The 19,130-nt window shown below is 37.2% G+C and overlaps 1 protein-coding gene and 1 pseudogene across 1 annotated transcript in view; both read right to left on the bottom strand.

The window, feature by feature from the left end:
- RAD50 (RAD50 double strand break repair protein) overlaps positions 1-19,130 on the bottom strand; it is a 97,969-nt gene that overhangs the window by 26,152 nt on the left and 52,687 nt on the right. The window contains exons 16-21 of the mRNA XM_065873983.1: positions 18,419-18,612; positions 14,530-14,640; positions 13,994-14,086; positions 13,793-13,906; positions 7,958-8,085; positions 5,419-5,643 (exon numbers count right to left, since the gene is read on the bottom strand). Of these exons, the coding sequence (XP_065730055.1) occupies positions 5,419-5,643; positions 7,958-8,085; positions 13,793-13,906; positions 13,994-14,086; positions 14,530-14,640; positions 18,419-18,612 (865 nt within the window). The remainder of the gene's footprint in view (positions 1-5,418; positions 5,644-7,957; positions 8,086-13,792; positions 13,907-13,993; positions 14,087-14,529; positions 14,641-18,418; positions 18,613-19,130) is intronic.
- On the bottom strand, positions 15,862-18,312 carry LOC136121626 (regulatory solute carrier protein family 1 member 1-like; annotated as a pseudogene).

The raw sequence follows: 19,130 nt of genomic DNA, 5'->3' as shown, positions 1-19,130 counted from the left end.
GACACTACATAATGATCAAGGGATCGATCCAAGAAGAAGATATAACAATTGTAAATATTTATGCACCCAACATAGGAGCACCTGAATACATAAGGCAAATACTAACAGCCATAAAAGGGCAAATTGACAATAAGACAATTATAGTATGGACGTTAACACCCCACTTTCACCAATGGACAGATCATCCAAAATGAAAATAAATAAGGAAACACAGCTTTAAATGATACATTAAACAAGATGGACTTAATTGATATTAATCGGACATTCCATCCAAAAACAACAGAATACACATTCTTCTCAAGTGCTCATGGAACATTCTCCAGGATAGATCATATCTTGGGTCACAAATCAAGCCTTGGTAAATTTAAGAAAACTGAAATTGTATCAAGTATCTTCCGCCCACAACGCTATAAGACTAGATATCAATTACAGGAAAAAATCTGTAAAAAATACAAACACATGGAGGCTAAACAATACACTACTTAATAACCAAGAGATCACTCAGGAAATCAAAGAGAAAATCAAAAAATACCTAGAAACAAATGACAATGAACACACGACGACCCAAAACCTATGGGATGCAGCAAAAGCAGTTCTAAGAGGGAAGTTTATAGCCGTACAATCCTACCTTAAGAAACAAGAAACATCTCAAATAAACAACCTAACCTTACACCTAAAGCAATCAGAGAAAGAAGAACAAAAAACCCCCAAAGTTAGTAGAAGGAAAGAAATCATAAAGATCAGATCAGAAATAAATGAAAAAGAAATGAAGGAAACAATAGCAGAGATCAATAAACCTAAAACCTGGTTCTTTGAGAAGATAAACAAAATTGATAAACCATTAGCCAGACTCATCAAGAAAAAAAGGGAGAAGACTCAAATCAATAGAATTAGAAATGAAAAAGGAGAAGTAACAACTAACACTGCAGAAATACAAAGGATGATGAGAAATTACTACAAGCAACTCTATGCCAATAAAATGGACAACCTGGAGGAAATGGACAAATTCTTAGAAATGCACAACCTTCCAAGACTGAATCAGGAAGAAATAGAAAGTATGAACAGACCAATCACAAGCACTGAACTGAAACTGTGATTACACATCTTCCAACAAACAAAAGCCCAGGACCAGATGGCTTCACAGACAAATTCTATCAAACATTTAGAGAAGAGCTAACACCTATCCTTCTCAAACTCTTCCAAAATATAGCGGAGGGAGGAACATTCCCAAACTCATTCTACAAGGCCACCATCACCCTGATAGCAAAACCAGACAAAGATGTCACAAAGAAAGAAAACTACAGGCCAATATCACTGATGAACGTAGATGCAAAAATCCTCAATAAAATACTAGCAAACAGAATCCAGCAGCACATTAAAAGGATCATACACCATGATCAAGTGGGGTTTATCCCAGGAACGCAAGGGTTCTTCAATATACACAAATGAATCAATGTTAACAAACTGAAGGAGAAAAACCATATGATCATCTCAATAGATGCAGAGAAAGCTTTCGACAAAATTCAACACCCATTTATGACAAAAACCCTCCAGAAAATAGGCATAGAGGGAACTTTCCTCAGCATAATAAAGGCCATATATGACAAACCCACAGCCAACATCATGCTCAATGGTGAAAAACTGAAACCATTTCTACTAAGATCAGGAACAAGACAAGGTTGCCTACTCTCACCACTATTATTCAACATAGTTTTGGAAGTTTTAGCCACAGCAATCAGAGAAGAAAAAGAAATAAAAGGAATCCAAATCAGAAAAGAAGAAGTAAAGCTGTCACTGTTTGCAGATGACATGGTACTATACATAGAGAATCCTAAAGATGCTACCAGAAAACTACTAGAGCTAATCAATGAATCTGGTGAAGCAGCATGATACAAAATCAACGCACAGAAATCTCTTGCATTCCTATACACTAATGATGAAAAATCTGAAAGTGAAATTAAGAAAACACTCCCATTTACCAATGCACAAAAAGAATAAAATATCTAGGAATAAACCTACCTAAGGAGACAAAAGAGCTATATGCATAAAATTATAAGACACTGATGAAAGAAATTAAAGATGATAAAAATAGATGGAGAGGGCTTCCCTGGTGGCACAGTGGTTAAGAGTCTGCCTGCCGATGCAGGGGACACGGGTTCGTGTCCCGGTCTGGGAAGATCCCACATGTCGCGGAGCGGTTGGGCCTGTGAGCCATGGCTACTGAGCCTGCGCGTCCAGAGCCTGTGCTCCGCAACGGGAGAGACCATAACAGTGAGAGGCCTGCGTACCGCAAAAAAAAAAAAAAAAAAGATGGAGAGATATACTATGTTCTTGGATTGGAAGAATCAACACTGTGAAAATGACTATACTACCCAAAGTAATCTACAGATTCAATGCAATTCCCAGCAAACCACCACTGGCATTTTTCACAGAAGTAGAACAAAAAATTTCACAATTTGTATGGAAACACTAAAAAACCCGAATAGCCAAAGTAATCTTGAGAAAGAAAAACAGAGCTGGAGGAATCAGGCTCCCTGACTTCAGACTACACTACAAAGCTACAGCAATCAAGAGAGTATGCTACTGGCACAGAAACAAATACAGATCAATGGAACAGGATAGAAAGCTCAGAGATAAACGCACGCACATATGGTCACCTTATCTTTGATAAAGGAGGCAAGAATATACAGCGGAGTAAAGTCAGCCTCTTCAATAAGTGGTGCTGGGAAAACTGGACAGCTTCATGTAAAAGAATGAAATTAGAACCCTCCCTAACACCATACACAAAAAATAAACTCAAAATGGATTAAAGACCTAAATGTAAGGCTAGATACTATCAAACTCTTAAAGGAAAACACAGGCAGAACACTCTATGACATAAATCACAGCAAGATCCTTCTTGATCCACCTCCTAGAGAAATAAAAATAAAAACAAAAATAAACAAATGGGACGTAATGAAAGTTAAAAGGTTTTGCACAGCAAAAGAAACCATAAACAAGAAGAAAAGACAACCCTGAGAATAGGAGAAAATATCTGCAAATGAAGCAACTGACAAATGATTAATCTCCAAAATTTACAAGCAGCTCATGCAGCTCAATATCAAAAAAACAAACAACCCAATCCAAAAGTGGGCAGGAGACCTAAATAGACATTTTTCCAAAGAAGATATACAGATTGCCAACAAACACATGAAAAAATGGTCAACATCATAAATCATTAGAGAAAAGCGAATCAAAACTACCATGAGATATCATCTCACACCAATCAGAATGGCCATCCTCAAAAAATCTACAAACAATAAATGCTGGAGAGAGTGTGGAGAAAAAGGAACCCTCTTGCACTGTTGGTGGGAATGTAAATTGATACAGCCACTATGGCGAACACTATGGAGGTTCCTTAAAAATCTAAAAATGGAACTACCATACGACCCAGCAATCCCACTACTGGGCATATACCCTGAGAAAAACCATAATTCAAAAAGAGCCATGTACCAAAATGTTCACTGCAGCTCTATTTACAATAGCCAGGACATGGAAGCAACTTAAGTGTCCATCAACAGATGAATGGATAAAGCAGATGTGGCACATATATACAATGGAATATTACTCAGCCATAAAAAGAAACGAAATTGAGTTATTTGTAGTGAGGTGGATGGACCCAGAGTCTGTCATACAGAGTGAAGTCAGAAAGAGAAAAACAAATACCATATGCTAACACATATATATGGAATCTAAAAAAAAAAGAAAAGAAAAAAATGGTCATGAAGAACCTAGGGGCAAGATGGGAGTAAAGACACAGACCTACTAGAGAATGGACTTGAGGATACGGGGAAGGGGAAGGGTAAGCTGGGACAAAGTGAGAGAGTGGCATGGACGTATATACACTACCAAATGTAAAATTGATAGCTAGTGGGAAGCAGCCGCATAGCACAGGGAGATCAGCTCGGTGCTTTGTGACCACCTAGAGGGGTGGGATAGGGGGGTGCAAGGGAGGGAGACGCAAGAGGGAAGAGATATGGGGACATATGTATATGTATAACTGGTTCACTTTGTTATAAAGCAGAAACTAACACACCATTGTAAAGCAATTATACTCCAATAGAGATTTTTGTTTGTTTGTTTTTGCGGTATGTGGGCCTCTCACTGTTGTGGCCTCTCCCATTGCGGAGCACAGGCTCCGGACGCGCAGGCTCAGCGGCCATGGCTCACGGGCCCAGCCGCTCCACAGCACGTGGGATCTTCCCGGACTGGGGCACGAACCCGTGTCCCCTGCATCGGCAGGCGGACTCTCAACCACTGCGCCACCAGGGAAGCCCTCCAATAAAGATGTTTAAAAAAATAAAATAAAAATAAAACCCACAAGATTTGCAAAAATTAAGAATCGACAAAATCAATGTCAAAGAATGCATCAACGAGAACCCTTATATTCCACTAGTGGTATAAATTAGTGAAATCACTTCGGAAAACAATATAACATTATTTTGTAAAATTGAGCATACCCTGCAACCCAGCAATTTTACTCCCACATGTACTCTAGAGAACCTCTCACACCTTTGCTCTGGAAGACATGACAAGAATGCTCCTAGAAGCAAGGGTTATATCAGTAAAGAGCTGGAAACAACCCAAATATCCACCTACCCAAAAATGGATATATTATGGTATATTTCCACAAAAGAATTCTGTACATCAGTGAAAATGCATATACCACAGCTATAAGCAACTTAAGTAAATAAAAGCAAAATAAAAACAAGCAAAAAAGCAAATTCTAGAAGCATTCACAGAGTATGATATCATTTTTTTAAAAAAGCTCAAAACATGATACATATGATAAAATTATTTTTAAAAAGCAGAGAGCAGGGCTTCCCTAGTGGCACAGTGGTTGAGAGTCTGCCTGCCGATGCAGGGAACACGGGTTCATGCCCCGGTCCAGGAAGATCCCACATGCTGTGGAGCAGCTGAGACCGGGAGCCATGGCTGCTGAGCCTGCGCATCCGGAGCCTGTGCTCTGCAACGGGAGAGGCCACAACAGTGAGAGGCCCGCATACCGCAAAAAAAAAAAAACCAAAAAAACACAGAGAGCAAAAATCTGTGTCAGTGGTTACAAAGAGTGAGGATGACAAATGGTTGAGATAAGGAGGAGCATCTATGTGGATGGCAGTTAGTGATAATGGTAAAGTTCTTGGATTGTGTATGGGGGTGGTGGGATCATGAGTGCACCTTAACATTAATATGCTTTATAACTTTACTTCATAATTCAAGTAAGCATGTGTGTATGTGTACACACATATACACATATATTTTTCCATTCTGTGGTAGGTATGAAATACATTAAAAAAGTTAAAAAGGGTGAAAGTAAGACTAAATTATGCTAGTTGATACTGATTGCAATGGGAACCAAATCCCCAGTCCAATACTTACTGGTCAAGGGTCTTATAATAAATGTCCAGATCCTTGTTCACAAGCTCTGTTGTTCTCATAACAATCATCATTTCCCTATACTTTTCCTCGGCATCCCGAAACTGAGGGTCTCGAAGTTCTTTCTTAAAACGAATAATTTCTTCCTCATAACCTTCCTGTCGCCCTATTGCCGAACCGAGATTTCTTTTTATATTTTCTATTTTTTCTTCCAACGTCTGATGTTCACTAGGAGGGAAAACGACAAATGAGGACCATTTTTAGATTTTAGCAGCCTAAAGCGGAAAAGACAGATTTCTTCAGATAGATAAATATCATTTATCATTCTCCTTAGCGATCAGCATATGAAAAGTCTCTCCTTGCTTTTTCTTTAAGGTTTCAGTACTAAGGAAAACTTTCTTCTTTCCAAATCTCTGAAGCATCCAGGTTTTTAAACAGCTGATTTCTGTGTGCTCAATAAAGTACTCTCATAACATGTGAACACTGAAAAAGTTCCTGACGTTTACACACTAACCTAAGAAAAGTACTCTTGGTGATTAATATTACAAATTCACAAACTTCTCATTGTGAACTAAGAATGCTCAGTTACCAACTCTGAAAAGTTACTGAGCAACAGGTATCATCAGTTCGTTCACAGTATGTCAGACAAAAGAAAATTTTATCTCAAACAATTTATGCAGTAATATTACTAAAAGTTTGTATTTCTCTATTAAAACAAAATTTCTCTTGCATAAGTATAAAAAAGCATCAATAAAGAGAGGGGATATATGTATACGTATAGCTGATTCACTTTGCTGTACAGTAGAAACTAACAACATTGTAAAGCAACTATACTCCAATAAAAATTAAAAAAAAAAAAGAAAAGAAAAACATGGAGAGGAGTTCCAAAAAACAAAGCATCAATACTGACAAAAAAGTAAAATACTTGGGCTTCCCTGGTGGCGCAGTGGTTGAGAGTCCGCCTGCCGATGTAGGGGACATGGGTTCGTGCCCTGGTCTGGGAGGATCCCACATGCCGCGGAGCGGCTGGGCCCGTGAGCCATGGCCACTGAGCCTGCGCGTCCAGAGCCTGTGCTCTGCAACGGGAGAGGCCACAGCAGTGAGAGGCCCGCGTACCGCAAAAAAAAAAAAAAAAAAAAGTAAAATACTTAAACTTTTTTGATAACTTGGTAGATAATACAGATTTTAACGTATGCTTTAAAAATCTTCATTTATTTAACAATTACTTATTAGGCATCCTCTTATTTGCCAGGCACTTCTCTCAAGATTATGAACATCCTTATAGAACTGGCCTGATTATCTGTTTCGTTGACATTTCTTTTGTGTCCTGGTTGAAAAAACGTTTGAAAAAGAGAAGTTATGCTTAGTAGTCTGAATGAATGTAAAAAGCACTGTTATGTACTAATTACAGAAGGAATTATAAAAATATCTGTTTTTGATCTTTAGTAGCAAGGAATAAACTGTTTCATTTAAAAGCTTGTCCTATAAGCTTCACTTTTTTTTTTCAACTTGGCACCAAGAACACCAACATTACAGTGTTAAAGAGCTGAGGCTTGGAAGCTAGGATATCTGGTCACATTCCTGGCTTTCATTCTAATTTTCTATGATCTTTTTTTCTGGGTCTCAGTGTCCTAATGCATAAAAAACAAACAGGCTGAAAGATGAAGAGCTCTTCTAGTTGTTAAGTCTGATCTCCTTGATTTATGAAAGTTATTTAAAATAGCTAAACCAAGAGAACTTACAATAACATAGGAGTAACTATTTGTTAGGTTTTAATAACTAAATTAAATTTCAATTTATTATATCCTTTAGAATAACTTAAGCATTCTTTGATTCAGATTTCTTTGTGAAATCACAAGAAAAATGAAAAATCTACAAGGAATGGCTGAATGAATGAGTATATCCAACCAGCTGAGGTGGTTCCAAAAAATCTATTTGGCTAGCACAACCTTTTACACCAGTCTAGTGCCTTAGCATCAACCAGCTTCTTACAGAATTCCTAAGGCAACTGTGAGGCAGAGAAAGCAAGAATAAAATATTTTCTGCTGTAGCAGGAAGATAGCAACTACAGTAAGTACCAATAAAATCAGATGAAAGAAGAATTCTATTAATCGCAAAAATGATGCTCTGGTTTGCACATAATTACACCTGGGACCATGTAGAATGGGTCACCAATATCAAATTGCTTTGGCAATAACTCCATTAAGAGTTAAGCATTAAGCTCTGACCCAGGCAGGGTCCAGAGGACATATATTCTTTATGCCATAATCTTGTGAAGCAGGCTCGCAAAAGTCTGGGAACTTGGTCTTTTTAATACTGGCCATCACTGCATAGTCATAGTGTGACTATAAATTCTATATTACTACTTCAGCTTGTAAAGCCATGAAATACATTTGTAAAAAAAGTGCCCATCTTCCTTTAAGTCTGAAAGGACATTTTGGCTACAGGCTTACATTCTTTTTCAAAAACATGTATTGAATATTTTTCACATTTCAATAATAAAGACCTTTATTTAAACTAAAGATTATTTTTTAAAACACACTTTTTCATTTGTAAAACCTGCATTTGACCCATTTCCTTCAAATGTTGTTTTCTTTCTTCTTCAACTTCTTTTAGTTCTTCATTCCTTTTTCTTAAAGTAAGGTTATCCTGTAGCCACCTTTCTTGTATCTAAATGTAAATATTAAATTCGTTAATAAAAATAATCAAGTTACCAACATGTGATTCATAGCAGGCAACTGGTGACAGGTAGTGCTAATTCTGCCTTAGAATCACGTGTATCTCAGCAGAGGGAGAAGAAGCCAGTGTAAAGGAATCTCCAGGCCTGGAGGAATCTGGATGGCCCATATACACACAAAACAGACATTAAAATGATGAGATAAAATGATATAACTGGATTTTTAATATTTTATACCTATGCCCCATTGGATCATCTTGCATAAGAACCTCACAATGGAGCCTAGTGATCTAAAAGATAAAAAGAGAGCAAGACTACTACCAAAGTCTCCCCAACTTTTTTTCCCCTAGTTGTATTTGTCTACTAACGTGTGCCAAGACCATTATATACTGTTAAGTATGTCAGATAAGATTTTTACCTTCAAGCTGACAATCATACAAGGCAGTAAGAAGTTTCACAAAAACAGTAAGTCTATATACTTGATGACACTTTTCTGGCCACTGAATTGCACTGAAAAATTTAAATTTAGCTGTTCTTGTTGAGTAGTTTTGTCCTTAAAAAGCAACCACTAAATCATCTGGCAGCGGCAGCAGCACCAACACAATTATTTCAGTACTTTTCCTGGTGATTAAAATGGACTATGTTGTCAAGAGACAAACAGGAAACAATTTATAAGTTGACTCTTTGGAACTTAGGAAAAAAAAATTTCCTGCAGAATATGGTGGTTTGGCCCATAGAAGCCTGAACAGAAAAAATTCATCCTAAGTTTGGAGTCAAGCCTTCTCAAAGACCCTTCTACAGCAACCCTTGTAGTTGAGATAAACTCAGTGATGTGGGAAGTAGGAGGCAGGGGCAGATCTTTGGTTACACTTTGTTGCCAACAGTACTGACACAGGAGTCACCAGGGAAAAAGGATTTGGGAGGTGGGAGAGAAGAAGGGAAGCCAAGGACTTCTCTCATATGCTTAATGTTCACATCCAACCCTGCCCATCTATGAATCACTATTTTGAGGGTTTTTTTGTTTTTTTAACTGTCATTAAGGTTCCTTTCAGTTTTCCTGGAACTAATAATATAAATATATACGTATCTATTAAAGGCATCATTATAAGCAGTTAGAGATGACTAAAATGATATGGTTGTAAATGTCCTTTTGTTGCCAAGGCAACCTAATGTGCCACCGCAGCTGCTATGACTCTCCAAGATTCTCCCATGGGGAACTATGCTTATACATTTTCCTTATTAGGAACAAAAGAATGTGGCACTGCTCGCTTTCATCTAACATTATATAACAATGGAATTTGCTTTCATGAATACCTGAAAGGACTATTTAAAGGGCTATCACATTTTTAGGTGAGACTGATTTTTTGCATGAAATAATGTTCCTGGTCTGTTATCCTGCATGGTCACCAGAAAGCTAGGGATTTCCTTCTTTTAGGTCAGCTTCTAATTGCTTTTTCATTCTGAAAGACAGTATATAGCACAGTAGTTAAAGAGCATAAGCTTTGAAGTCAGATATACCTAAGCTCAAATCTCAGCATTACAACTTTCAAATAGGATGACTTTGGACAAATTAGTTTAAATTCTCTGAGCCTTTTAAAGATTAAAATAGTTAGTGTATGTAAAAAGTACTAAGTATAGTGCCTGGCTCAATAATTGCTAGTGAAATACCTTTTGGGTCAAATCTGTCCTTACACTTTAAGCAGTAAAAATTCCAGTTACAGTCTTCAAAATAGAAAATAGGAGAGAAAGAAGAGATAAAGTATCAGAGAAAACCAGATGCAGGTATACTACACCAAAACTGTTTTCCTATTATACTAGCAATTTGACAATGTAGGGTCAAGTTCTACCTCTGTTACTCACTACTTTTGTGACCTTGGGCAATTTAGGTCAACTCCAGTTCCCTTCATCTGAAAAATGAGGGAGGAAGATTATTAAACTTCCAAATTTTAAAATTCTGTGGAGTAAATTTAATAGGGCTTAAGTGCATAAATAAGCTGTTACGCTCCTCAACTCTTAAGATAGTAACCTGAATCACTCAGCTCAGAGAGCAGTTAATGCATGCAGCTGGCCACTTAAAGGAACCATAAAAGTTAGCTGCTTTCTAGTCACCTGTGATAGAGTAATATGCTGAATAAACCCCATTCCAAAATCCACCAAAAGTCTGGTTGGGGAAAATGCCATTTATAGAGAATTTCCTGAAAGCCATGCGGTGCTCTGACTCAGTGATTGATAGTTAAGGGGATACATCAGAACCTCTGAGGAACTTTAACAAAATATACATGCATATGTGTATGCCCATGCCCCAGAGGTTCCCATTTATTGGTCTGGAATGGAGAAAGAGATGTGTATTTTCAATAACCCAGGTGATTTTTTTTTTAAGTTTGAGATGTAATTCATATACCATAAAATTCACCAATTTAAAGTGTACAATTCAGTGGTTTCAGTATATTCACAAGGTTCTCATTCCAGCACATTTTATCACCCCAAATAGAAACTCCATACCCATTAGCAGTCACTCTCTATTCCCTTTTCTTTCCTTCCCCCCAACCCCCAGGAACACTCCTCTGCTTTCTGTCTCTATGGATTTGCCTATTCTGTACATTTCATATAAATGGAATCATATAATATGGTCTTTTGTGATTGACTTCATTTAGCATAATGTTTTCAAGGTCTGTCCATGTTGCAGCATCTATCAATATTTCATTCCTTTTAATGGCTGAGTAATATTCCATGATGGTTAATTTTATGTGTCAACTTGACACCACAGGGTGCCAAGGCATTTGGTCAAACATTATTCTGAGTGTCTTTGACAGTGTTTCTGGATGAGATTAACATTTACATTGGTAGACTGAATAAGTAAAGCAGACTGCCATTCCTAATGTGGGTGGGCCTCATCCAGTCAACTAAAGATGTGAACAGAACAAAAAAGGCTGAATAAGGGGTAACTCATCCTGCCTGACTGTATGAGGTGGGACAGTGGTTTTTTCCTGCCTTCATATTTAAACTGAAACCTCAGCTCTTCTTGGATCTAGAGCCTATTAGCTCTCCCAGTTCTCAGGCTTCAGACTCAAACTGGAACTACACCATCAAGCTCTCCTGAGCCTCCAGCTTGCCAACCACATATCTTGGGACATCTCAGCCTCCACGATCACTTGAGTTAATTCCTTATAATAAATTTCTTTATCTATATCTATATCTTTATCTGTATCTATAGTTATCGATCTCTTACTGGCTTTACTTCTCTGGAGATCCCTGACAAATACATATGAATATACCAAATTTTATTCATCTGTTCATCAGCTGATAACCATTTGGGCTGTTTTCCATATTTTGACTGTCATTAATAATGCTGCTATAAACATTCTTGTACAAGTCTTTATGTAAACATATATTTTACGTTTTCTTGGTTATTATACACTTAGGAGTGGGAAAAACCCAGGTGATCTTGATGGGTGCCTATAGCTAACTTTTGCTCTCCAAACACTCTAACATTTATTTTAGGCTCCAATCACACCACCTTCTACAGTCATCAAGGGATGATAAAGGTGCTGAAACACACTGTAAAAACAAACAAACAAAAACAACCATGAAGTTTGTTGAAGACCTGCTTTTTATTAATCTATATAGTGTCTTCCTTTCCATGAATGCCTATGGAGACATTTTTCTCTGGTCTCAGTCCAGAGAACTGGTTTGTTTTTAGCTTTGAGACAATGTGAAACTTAATTAATTATGACTTTCTCTCTTCGTGTGACTACTAAAATCTTTAGCAAGCATATCAGATTTCATGGCCTACGTTTTATATACTTACTACTCTCCTGGTTTCATTGCCTTCTTCTTGTCCTTATTTCTACATTGTCTCACTTTCTCATCAACTTAAAATGTTATTTAGCATTGCTCTATGTATATAACTTAGTAAACGATTTCTAGAACACGGTAGGTTATAAAAGTAAACTAATATAGTCAGATCCACTAAATTTAAACCTTCAACTTGAAAAGGCTCACAGACTGGTGTATCTTAATTATCTCTCTCTATTTGTATGGACATTACTGATTTATAGATTGTGATTTTAAATAGAAAACCCACAAGCTAGTGATAACTAAGTATTTTGTTATATATACTTCATACATTTATATAGCATTTACTAGATGGCAGAGATTTGATTTACCTTTGACTGATATTCATATATTTGACATTCCTGGCACTATGGCCAGAGATTCTGCAGAAAACGGGTATGACTAATCTTCAAAGAGATTTTAACCATTATTTATAACCAAGTGATTAAAGCTTTCAAGTAGCAAATTTTATTCAAAACAGCAGGAACAGAGAAGCGGTGTAGTTTTTAAAGGCATTAACTATCATGCTTATATAAGGCATGCTGAAAATTATTTTCTTAATGTAATTTTAATTATACTGTGGAAATTAATTTCCTTAATCAAGAAAGTAAATGATAAAGGAATCAACTGAAAAACAACTTAGTATATATATATTTTACTTACAGACAACTTTTAAGAATGATACCTAGAAATGAGATTGAGAATTGGCAGAAGGGGAAGGAGACTTTAATTTTATGCTTTTATGTTTAAACTTTTACCAGGTAAGTCTTTTACTGAAAATAAAAATTAAAAAAGGAAAGAAGAAAAGACAATGTTATTAGAATTGCTTTTCTCAGGGAACCCTCCTACAATGTTGGTGGGAATGTAAGTTGGTACAGCCACTGTGGAAAACAGTATGGAGGCTCCTCAGAGAACTAAAAACAGAATTACCATATGATCCAGCAACCTCACTCCTGGGCATATATCCAGACAAAATTATAATTCAAAAAGATACGTGCACCCCTACATTCATATCAGCACTATTCACAATAGCCAAGACATGGAAACAACCTAATGTCCATCAACAGATGAATAAAGATGTGTTACATATATACAAGGGAACTCAGCCATAAAAAAAACAAAATAATGCCATTTGCAGCAACATGGATGCAACTAGAGATTATCATACTATGTAAGTCAGAAAGATAAATAACCATAGGATATCATTAATATGTGGAATCTAAAATGTGACACAAATGAACCTACCTATAAAACAGAATCAGGGATATAGAGAAGAGACTATGGTGGCCAAGGGGGAGGAGGGTGGGAGAGGGTTGGACTGGGAGTTTGGGATTAGCATACACAAAAACTGGTATATATAGAATGGATAAACAACAAGGTCCTACTGTATAGCACACGGAAATATAATCAATATCCTGTGATAAACCATAATAGAAAAGAATATGAAAAAGAATATATATATGTAACTGAGTCACTCTGCTGTACAGCAGTAACTGACACAACACTGTAATTCAACTATACTTTAATAAATAAATTAAAAAAAGAATACAATCAGGTAAAAATGTTATAATGAGAAGAATCACAACAGCTTGAGTTATACTAAATGACTTTTTATTATTTCATTTTACAAATGAAAATATGTCTCTTTTTATACTGCCAAAGGAAAATTTTGTGACTCAGTAACATAAAAAAGAAACATACTTTTTATATAAACATATACACATAAAAAAAAAGAATTGCTTTTCTCTACTGTTTGCATTTCTACTCAAAGCAAGTATTGAAAATAAATGTAAAAAGTAAAAAAGAAAGATAAGAATGTTACTGGTATAAGTGCCACCATAAATCATTAGCAAAAAAAGGACCTACCTTCTGTGTATCAATATCTTGTCTCATGATTCCCATTTCCTTATTAATCTTTTCTTTGTGTTTCTCACATTCACTTAGTTGAGCTATTACTTTATTAAGTTCAGTTTCTTTTTGCTACAAAAATGAAAATTTCTTAAGCACAAGAAATAAAAATATAAACAATCATTTTAAATTATATTCAATTAAGTAGTTTTAAATTACCTTCTTATAGTCATCTTTTCCATCTTGAATATAATTCTCAATGTCTTTCATATAACCATGAATATTTTTAACCTTCTCTTTGATATCATTTATCTGTGGAAAAATATTTATTAAAAATATACTAGTTCAGACTAGGGCATTTAAGAAGATTTATTTCCAAGGAATATCTTTTATTAAGATAACAAAAACTTAATAGGAGAGTACAGTGAAATACTGGCTTGGAAGTTAGAAGCCCTGAGTTCCAGTTTCCATCACCAGCAGATTTTATCTGAAATCAAATTTTATGATCTCCCTTTATTACTATGGGATTAGATTAAAAGGTCTCAATTCTCAACTTCTATTTTAGATCAAGAAGCAAAATAATTTACATTTAATCATTCTAAAAAATTTTGAATGTTAAGATTATGTCACAAATATGAAAATACTATTTCATCATGTTTTTAATTTCATGTGAAATACTAGTGTCCAACATGGTGCTCTGAATAATAATTTTAACATATATTTTTGATAACTAAATATATACATGAAAATCTTACTTTATCCTGTGCTATTTTGTTGCTTGTATTTTTTTTGTTGATTAGTTCTTCTTTCTCCTGCTGGAACTTTTCCAATGTTGTTTCCAAAGGGCTTACCTGCTCTTTAGCATCCTAAGGGATATAAAAAATATAAGGTCTTATATAACATTCCATTATCTTATTTCAGGTGTCACACTTCATAATAAAATCACTTTCTATGTACCAGGCTTTACAAGTCAATTCATTTGCTCCTTCCAACAACCCTATGAGGAAGGTACCATTATTTTCCTGCTATATTTCAGATGAGCACAGAGATGATTTATCCAGGGTCCCAAAAGCCAGTAAATGAAGGAGCCAGGATTCAAATCTCATCCAGCTCCAGAGTCTTTCTCTCATCCAGCTCCAGAGTCTTTCTTTTAACCACTACGCTATACTGCGTCAGCCACTGACTTGATTCTTAATCTACACCACGTACTCCCAATTATATGAGCATGTGGCTTCAGGTATAAATTTTCCTGAGTTTGTAGGGGCCCATATCAGCTCTGTGTGACTGAAAAATAGGAAAGCTCTTTCAGTCCAGGTCTTTCTTTTACAGATGGAAATATGATCATAAAAGAACTTTTTTTTTCAATTATTCTTCCATTTTCTGTTACAACTGATGAATCATAATACACAGAGCACTAAGTACGATTCCAAACACAAAACTAGGTGATCAAGTTTGTAAACCAAAAATTGAGTTAACAAGCCATACCTTGCCTTCAGCACAGACACAGCCAAATTATAAAGTTTATCTGCTTTTAGCTGCATGGGTAGCGGGATTTCTCATGACTTCTGCTTTTTAAAGTATTCACTCTCATTCTAAAATGGTATGCTATACACAAAACCATCAGTTTTATTCCAGAATATATCATCTTAATAAAAAAAAGTTTTTGTACGCATGTACTGCCAATACATTTTAAAAGGCCCAAATTTTAACAAAAGATTAGACAAGTTCATCAGACAAGAGATCATAAATTATTTGGGCCGAAAAAGAATCTTAAAAAAAAAATATGGGGCTTCCCTGGTGGCTCAGTGGTTGAGAGTCCGCCTGACGATGCAGGGGACACGGGTTCGTGCCCCGGTCCGGGAAGATCCCACGTGCCGCGGAGCGGCTGGGCCCACGAGCCATGGCCGCTGAGCCTGCGCGTCCGGAGCCTGTGCTCCGCCATGGGAGAGGCCACAACAGTGAGAGGCCCGCGTACCTCAAAAAAAAAAAAAAAAAAAAAATATGGCTCAACATTCTGCTTGCAGGTTTCTACAGTGAGTGTGTGTGTGTGTGTGTGTGTGTGTGTGTGTGTAGATATATAGCTTTTTTTAAGGGAATGGAGTATGGTCTAGTCCACTTTTCCATGGTTGTGTAGGAACTACAATGTCCTTTCCTAGCAAAACAAGAAGTGCAAGGTCTGCATTTCCACCAACTCAATGCAAAGCCCCAAGAGCTTCCTGCAAAGTAAAGCTGGCACGGAGGATCCAATCAATGTCTGCAGCAGGAAAAATTAATGGTGCAAGAAAGGAGGGACTTGATGATGGATGGCTGGTAGGTGGTTCAAATTCTAGAAGTGGCCCTGCAGCTTCAGAACAGACATTTTCTCTGGTCTCAGGCCTGTGTACCCTGACCCAGATCTTTAACCAATATGAAACTGGATGACAAGGACTCAGTTTGCTCAGAAGTCTGATTGAGTGCATCCTCCTTACCTGCTAAAAGTCTGGGTGAAATTTCTACACCAAAGGTGCAATGTAGTTGATTAGAAGTTTCAACTGAGGCTAGAGTGACAGAACTGCTCTCATTTATTGACTCCTTGGACTTGGGGACACCTTCCTTATCAGTACTAACAGGTCATCACCTAGACCCCCGAAGTTAATATTTTCTACATCTTCTACTCTAGTGTCAGCTGAAGTGTCTGTTAATTCTTCCATCTTCACTGATACAGATATGGCCTGATGAAAGGAGACTTGTTCACTCTGGGTAGCTATAAGATGCTCATTTTGGGTCCATCCTTCAGAAAGGTCCTTAATACCTGTTTGGCCCTCAGTTACTGTCTTTGATTGACAGAAAACTTCTTCAGATGTGTTTTCTGAAGCTGGTTAACTACTAATGACAAAAAGTTCATGAAGTTCCTTCAAGGCTGCTGTTACAGATGAGCAAGATTCCTCTGCTGACTCTACAGAGGGCTGACAACTGCCACAGAGACTTAAGAGAAGGGGCAATTCCCATATTTCTTACTTGTTCCAGACATTTCAACATTACTTTCTGGAAGGTGTAAATCCTGAGTGGAAATGGAATTTTAAAGGAAGGGCTACATTTTGATGTTTCTACTTCCATCAAGGGATTATCCAAGGTGAGATAAGATGCACCGATGTTCCTGACATTGGTATTCTGACTGCCTGCTGAATTAATAAGCACAGCAACTAGGGACTGTTCAACTATATCTACTTCCATAAGTGTTTCTGAATTTGAGCAGCCAAAGCATCCTGAAGGTAGAATATTTTTCTCTGTACCCAAAAGGTCCACAGTCTGCTGTAGCCTGTCTCAATCATAAAGGAACTTTTGATCTTAAGCTTAGTTTGCTGAGGCCAAGTAGATATTTTATGGTAATTAAGCATACTAGTACATTGACGTTGGTGTGCCCACACTTATTTTGGAAGGAAAGGGGTTTTCAAATAACAAACTATTTTACTAATCAGAAGTCCACATTATTTGGCCTTATAACATCTCTACAGAATAAGTATACGATAACCACTGTTCAAAACCATGATCCTCAAGCACTTTAAGATCCTGAAATACCTAATGAATTCATAAAGGTAGAAAAAATTATTTATTATTATTATTTTTTTTTTTTTCCTCACCATTGTGGCCTCTCCCATTGCAGAGCACAGGCTCCGGACGCACAGGCTCAGCAGCCATGCAGAGGCCCAGCCGCTCCGCGGCATGTGTGATCCTCCCGGACCGGGGCACGAACCCGTGTCCCCTGCATCGGCAGGTGGACTCTCAACAACTGCACCACCAGGGAAGCCCCTAGTATTATTTCAATGTAGCAATATTTTGTATTAGGAAGTGGTTTGGTGCGGTGGGAAGTCAAATGTCTTACATATCAGAAGACCTACCAGAAAATTAACCCTGCCTCCTACTAACTGTATGAATTTGGGCAAGTCATGGGATATCTGTTAAGTCTCAATTTCTTTTCCTATAAAAAGGAGATTTAGTCACATTTATCAAAATGATACACTGAATACAAAATGAGACACTGAACGGTTTAATGTCAAAGTGCTTTATAAGCAATGAAAAATACAAATGTAAGGTAGTACATTTTATACCATACTCTAAGCCTCTGTTATTTTGTAATCCAAAACTACTTAAGAAACATTTACAGTAATTAGTAACAGATTCTAATCAGATTCTAACCAGATTTAATTGGTTGGGTCTTAGATTTGATAAATCTAGATGAGGGATGCCAAATGGGTTCCATTCCATGTGTCAACTCAGTGCCTCCTCAGTGTAGTGGGAAGTATTCCGAGACTACATCTGGATTTAAAAAGAAAAAGTGCTATGCCTGAGAGGCAGTGTCTGTCAGGGATATAGGATCTGTAGGTAAGACAAACCTCCCATACAAGTAGGAATCCTTATATGGAGTTAGCCAGCCACCACCAGACCACCTCCAGTAACAGGAAGTTCACTACTTAACCAGGCAGCCAGTTCTTCCTTATTATGGTCAATAAATCTTCTTCCAGAAATTTTTACCTATTAGTAGAAGTTCTATATACCATTTTCACTTGATCCTCACAATAACCATAGTTCTGGCCATTGCCCCAATAAAGAGAATTTCACATATTTGAACTGATTTTTAAAACTAATATGCATGAATGTTTTTACCTTTATTTCTCTGTATAAGGACTGAACTTCAGTGGATAATTCCACAGTCTGCTCCTCCAGTTGCTGACGACGTTGTAAATTAGTGGATATCTGAAGTTTCTCTGATTTAAGTTCATTTGTTGTACTTTTTAGGTGCTGAATTTGTTCCTGCTGGTCCTGTATAAGCTTACGATTCAATTCAATCTTACTGGAAACTGCATGAAAACATATTGATACAGTGATTAATGTAAGGGTATAGGAAATACTATAAGCAGCCTCATTCCAGTTTTATAGGTCTCTGTGGCATTCCCAAAGGCTGAGTTTCTGTGGGTCCCACCTACTCCAATAAAAATGCCACAAGAACCTGTCCAGCTCCCAAACCTGCTTGCTGTCCCCTCCTGAATGGGGCAGATATGACTGAGAAAGAGTACAGCTCATTTGTTACTCATCATTCAAAATCTGTTCTGGGGTTTCCCTGGTGCGCAGTAGCTGAGAGTCCTCCTGCCGATGCAGGGGACACGGGTTCATGCCCCAGTCCGGGAAGATCCCACATTCTACGGAGCGGCTGGGCCCGTGAGCCATGGCCGCTGAGCCTGCGCGTCTGGAGCCTGTGCTCCGCAGCAGGAGAGGCCACAACAGTGAGAGGCCCGCGTACCACAAAAAAAAAAAAAAAAAAAAAAATCTGTTCTGCAAAGAAAGGAAACAGAGGAGAAGTGATGCCTTTGAGAAAAGA

The sequence above is a fragment of the Phocoena phocoena genome, chromosome 3, assembly GCF_963924675.1.
Source record: "Phocoena phocoena chromosome 3, mPhoPho1.1, whole genome shotgun sequence".
NCBI classification, from domain to species: domain Eukaryota; kingdom Metazoa; phylum Chordata; class Mammalia; order Artiodactyla; family Phocoenidae; genus Phocoena; species Phocoena phocoena.
Note: the sequence above shows the minus strand (reverse complement) of the source record. Positions and strands in the feature narration are given on the sequence as shown.